Source organism: Ciona intestinalis, unplaced genomic scaffold, assembly GCF_000224145.3.
Source record: "Ciona intestinalis unplaced genomic scaffold, KH HT000987.1, whole genome shotgun sequence".
Lineage (NCBI taxonomy): Eukaryota > Metazoa > Chordata > Ascidiacea > Phlebobranchia > Cionidae > Ciona > Ciona intestinalis.
In genome coordinates, this window is record NW_004191308.1 from 1 (window position 1) to 3,271 (window position 3,271).

Here is a 3,271-nt window from a genome sequence, read left to right on the forward strand (position 1 = left end):
TTGATAAATGTGCAAATTTTTGTAAAGTTAATAGGGATTAAAACGGTTAAATCGATATCCACAGATAGAAGTGTTATTTTCAGTGTGTACTATGAGTTAAAAAGTGAAAAAAATTTAAAAGCTACAGATTTTGAGATTTAATATTGAGTAATATTTTTACACACCATTTTATTTTCACTATTTCAGTTAAGTTTTCTATGAAGACATGTAAAGTTAGCATGAGTAAAGTGGTTAAATAAGTATCTACAGATACCATGTTTCTTCAAGTGGATACGATAAGTTTAAAACTAAAAAAAAACTTCCTGAATTATGTTTTAAGTAATATTTAGGGTTTTAGACACCCCAACAAAAAAATAATAAGATTCCTTTTTTTAGATGAACATGCTTGAAAAATGTTCATTCTACCTTTGTCCTTCCATTCATCTCAGCAAGAAGAGCTTCATAATGTTGCTCGAGTTGTTTCCTCTGTCTTCCTGCTTCCTCCTCTCTCTCCCTGCATCGCTCCGCAAGTCGATCCACGGAGGACTCGTGAGCTTTCTGAAGCTCTCCGATCGATCTCTGCATCTCGGAGCAAGAAGACTCCAAAGTCTTGCACTGGAATTTCAAAATTTGTCAAAATTTCATCTTGGCATAAATTATTTTAACTTTTCTAAAAAACGCTTATATATAAGGAAGTTCATATATAAAAGAAACAAACAAACCTGTTCATTGCATCGATTAAACTTCGAAATGAGTGAATCGAGACCGTCTCTTACATGAAGTGAAGCATCAAGCCAGGTAATTCTAAGTGAATAAAATATGAACTTAAATTATTTATCCTCTATGGTGGAAACCAGCAGTTTTTATAACCCAGATGTTCTGTTTCATACACCTTGTGCCCACACGAGTTACAGAAGTTGCAACTTTGCAGGTGTTTTTAATTTTTTAGTGTTTGGGTGAGAATTTAAACAGAGGACAATCAGGTATCAGATATAGCAATTAAGTATCCCAACGACACAAATGTCCACACTGGTAACAGACTTACGCCTCAAACCAGTATCCTCTTGGCTGAAAAAAGGCGCACTGCTGCTAACCATTACATACAAATATCAGTAACACTAATACGCCATATTAAACACGTACTTAGTCAATGTGTTAGTTTCCCCATTTGAGTTGCAAATAACATGTAGCAACTCTCTTAGGAAGCCAACATGGATGTCGGTCTCGTCACTATATCTGTCTTGAATGGAACCAACCTAGAAGCAGAAAAAGCTCATTCACAATTAAAGTACAAATCAAGTATTTCAGAATGAACAATAAACAGTATAGAAAACATAAAGAATAGTACCTTAGGTGTTGGGGTAATTTCCTATGACCCTGGGTGTTGGGGTAATGGTCAATGACCCTGGGTATTGGAGTAATTTCCAAAGGGTTGGGGTAATTGCTAACTGAGGCATACATCTTAGGTCTAATGACTTGTCACATTGTAGGAATAGAATGTAACATAAACAGTGAAATAAAACTTTACCTTCACTGTTTAGTCCTTGTACATTAAGGTCATGACAAAAAATTGGAATTGTAAAAAACAAAATTATTCGCCTATTTAACATGATAAAATTAAGTAAGATTTTTTTCCTACGTTAGTTTCCAATTGATGACATCTTTGTCTTTGCTGTTCAAGTTCAGAGGTCATACTGATGAGATCATCACTTGACCTCTTGACCTCTCGTTCATATTCTGCTTGCTGGGTTCGAATGCTGATCAATTCCTTCTCACATTCATTTAGTTCTTTCTGTAAAATAAATTAATTAAAAAAAATGCTTGTTTAATGACTGCAATGAATGAAATAGAAAAGTAAATGGTGTAGAAAAGTAGTAATGGTACAACTTTATTGCCAAAATTAGGTAATGCATTTCTAAAGATACATGTTGCTATACTATTTTTAACTATATCCTTTTTCGAAAAAAACACACACAAACAACTAAATTTTCTACAAAGAAAAAACACACAAACATCTAACCTGAGTTTGCTGTAGCTCTTTTTCTCTTGTCACAGCCAAGTCACGGAAGTTTGAACAATCTTTTTGTGCCTGTTTCTCAACTGAGGTAAGATTCTTTACTTTATTCTGTATTAAGTGGTGGGTAATTTAACGGTATTATACCAATATTTTATTCGTTATTACTTATTTGTAAAAAATTTTAAAAAATTTTTTTTTATGAACTTTTAAAAAGTTATTAGACAAAAAATGTAAAAAAATATTTTTTTTTAAATAAAAACAAAGAAATCTACACAAACATAACCAACTTGTAAATCAGCAACTTGCTTCTGGTAACCAAACAAAGTGTTTTTCATTCGTTCCAACACAATTTTCGGATCTTTGCTGCCTTTTGATTTCCCAGAAGCTAAAAGAAGTTTTTTCTAATTTTTAGCGTGGAATAAATTTCTAAATTACATGTCAATTATAGGAATCACACAGCATATTAACAAAGAAATGTTATTTCCAGCACACAAAACTTACATGCACGAGGTTCAGTTTGAAGACCAAAGTTTTCCAGCAGTAATTCCATCTCTCTTACATTGCCCCCATATGTTTCATCAAGGAATATCTAGTTTAATGAAGAAATGAAATTAAAACTCCTCATATGTATAATGTGTTATCATTTATTCTTTAAAGGTGGCTGTACACAGTATACGGCATGCGAATTCGCTTGCGAAGTCATATGCAAACTCATTTCGGAGTTCCACATGCGGCAGCAAAATCCGAACAAAACAGACAAAACAGAAGAATTCCAGATACTGTGTACAGCCACCTTTATACAGAAATTAATTATAAAGGTGATTATGGCATTATATAGATTAAGAGAATCAAATTAGAGCTTTCTTTGGTTTCTGAGTGTATGAACTTCAAAACTGTGTCAAATACTTGTGTTAAATTAACCCAACCAGGCAAAAAAAGAAAATTATTTTTATTTTTACAACAGTAGGGTAAACAAAAGTATTTTCATTTCAATTAATTTCTCCCTAATTTCCCAATTAGTTGCATATTTAGGGTAAACAGAAATGCGTGGGATCACCTGTCTTTTCCTCGCTTTTCCGAGCTCCTGTTTCAACTGATCGAGGTTGGATTGATGACTCTCAAGCTGTCCGGACATCTCTTCGATGATCTTCGTCTTCTCGGCAAGTTCGGCATCCAGTTGCTTCCGGATGTCAGCATATACTTGTACAGATCTAAAAAGTACATTGAATGTGCTCAAACGTTTTTTTAATATACAATATATTATCCATTAAGGAC

At 33.3% G+C, this 3,271-nt stretch overlaps 1 protein-coding gene across 1 annotated transcript; it reads right to left on the reverse strand.

Annotated features, from left to right (window-relative positions):
* Positions 1-381: 381 nt before the first annotated feature.
* On the reverse strand, positions 382-3,215 carry LOC108950796 (coiled-coil domain-containing protein 171-like). The gene is made up of 8 exons (XM_018816861.2): positions 3,054-3,215; positions 2,498-2,585; positions 2,284-2,381; positions 2,000-2,104; positions 1,619-1,771; positions 1,123-1,235; positions 702-783; positions 382-594 (listed from the first exon to the last, which is right to left on the reverse strand). Exons 1-8 carry the CDS (start codon positions 3,129-3,131, stop codon positions 397-399), a joined length of 915 nt encoding a protein of 304 aa, XP_018672406.2. The 5' UTR covers positions 3,132-3,215; the 3' UTR covers positions 382-396.
* Positions 3,216-3,271: the final 56 nt, after the last annotated feature.

Bases quoted from the DNA above. Each gene is read 5' to 3' on its own strand.
- LOC108950796 (XM_018816861.2), bottom strand. From the start codon at position 3,131: ATGTCCGGACAGCTTGAGAGTCATCAATCCAACCTCGATCAGTTGAAA. The intron at 2,382-2,497 runs GTAAGTTTTGTG...AACTTCTTTTAG, and splicing joins TCAAACTGAACCTCGTGCAT to CTTCTGGGAAATCAAAAGGC. The intron at 1,236-1,618 runs GTAGGAAAAAAA...TTCTGCTTCTAG, and splicing joins GTCATCAATTGGAAACTAAC to GTTGGTTCCATTCAAGACAG.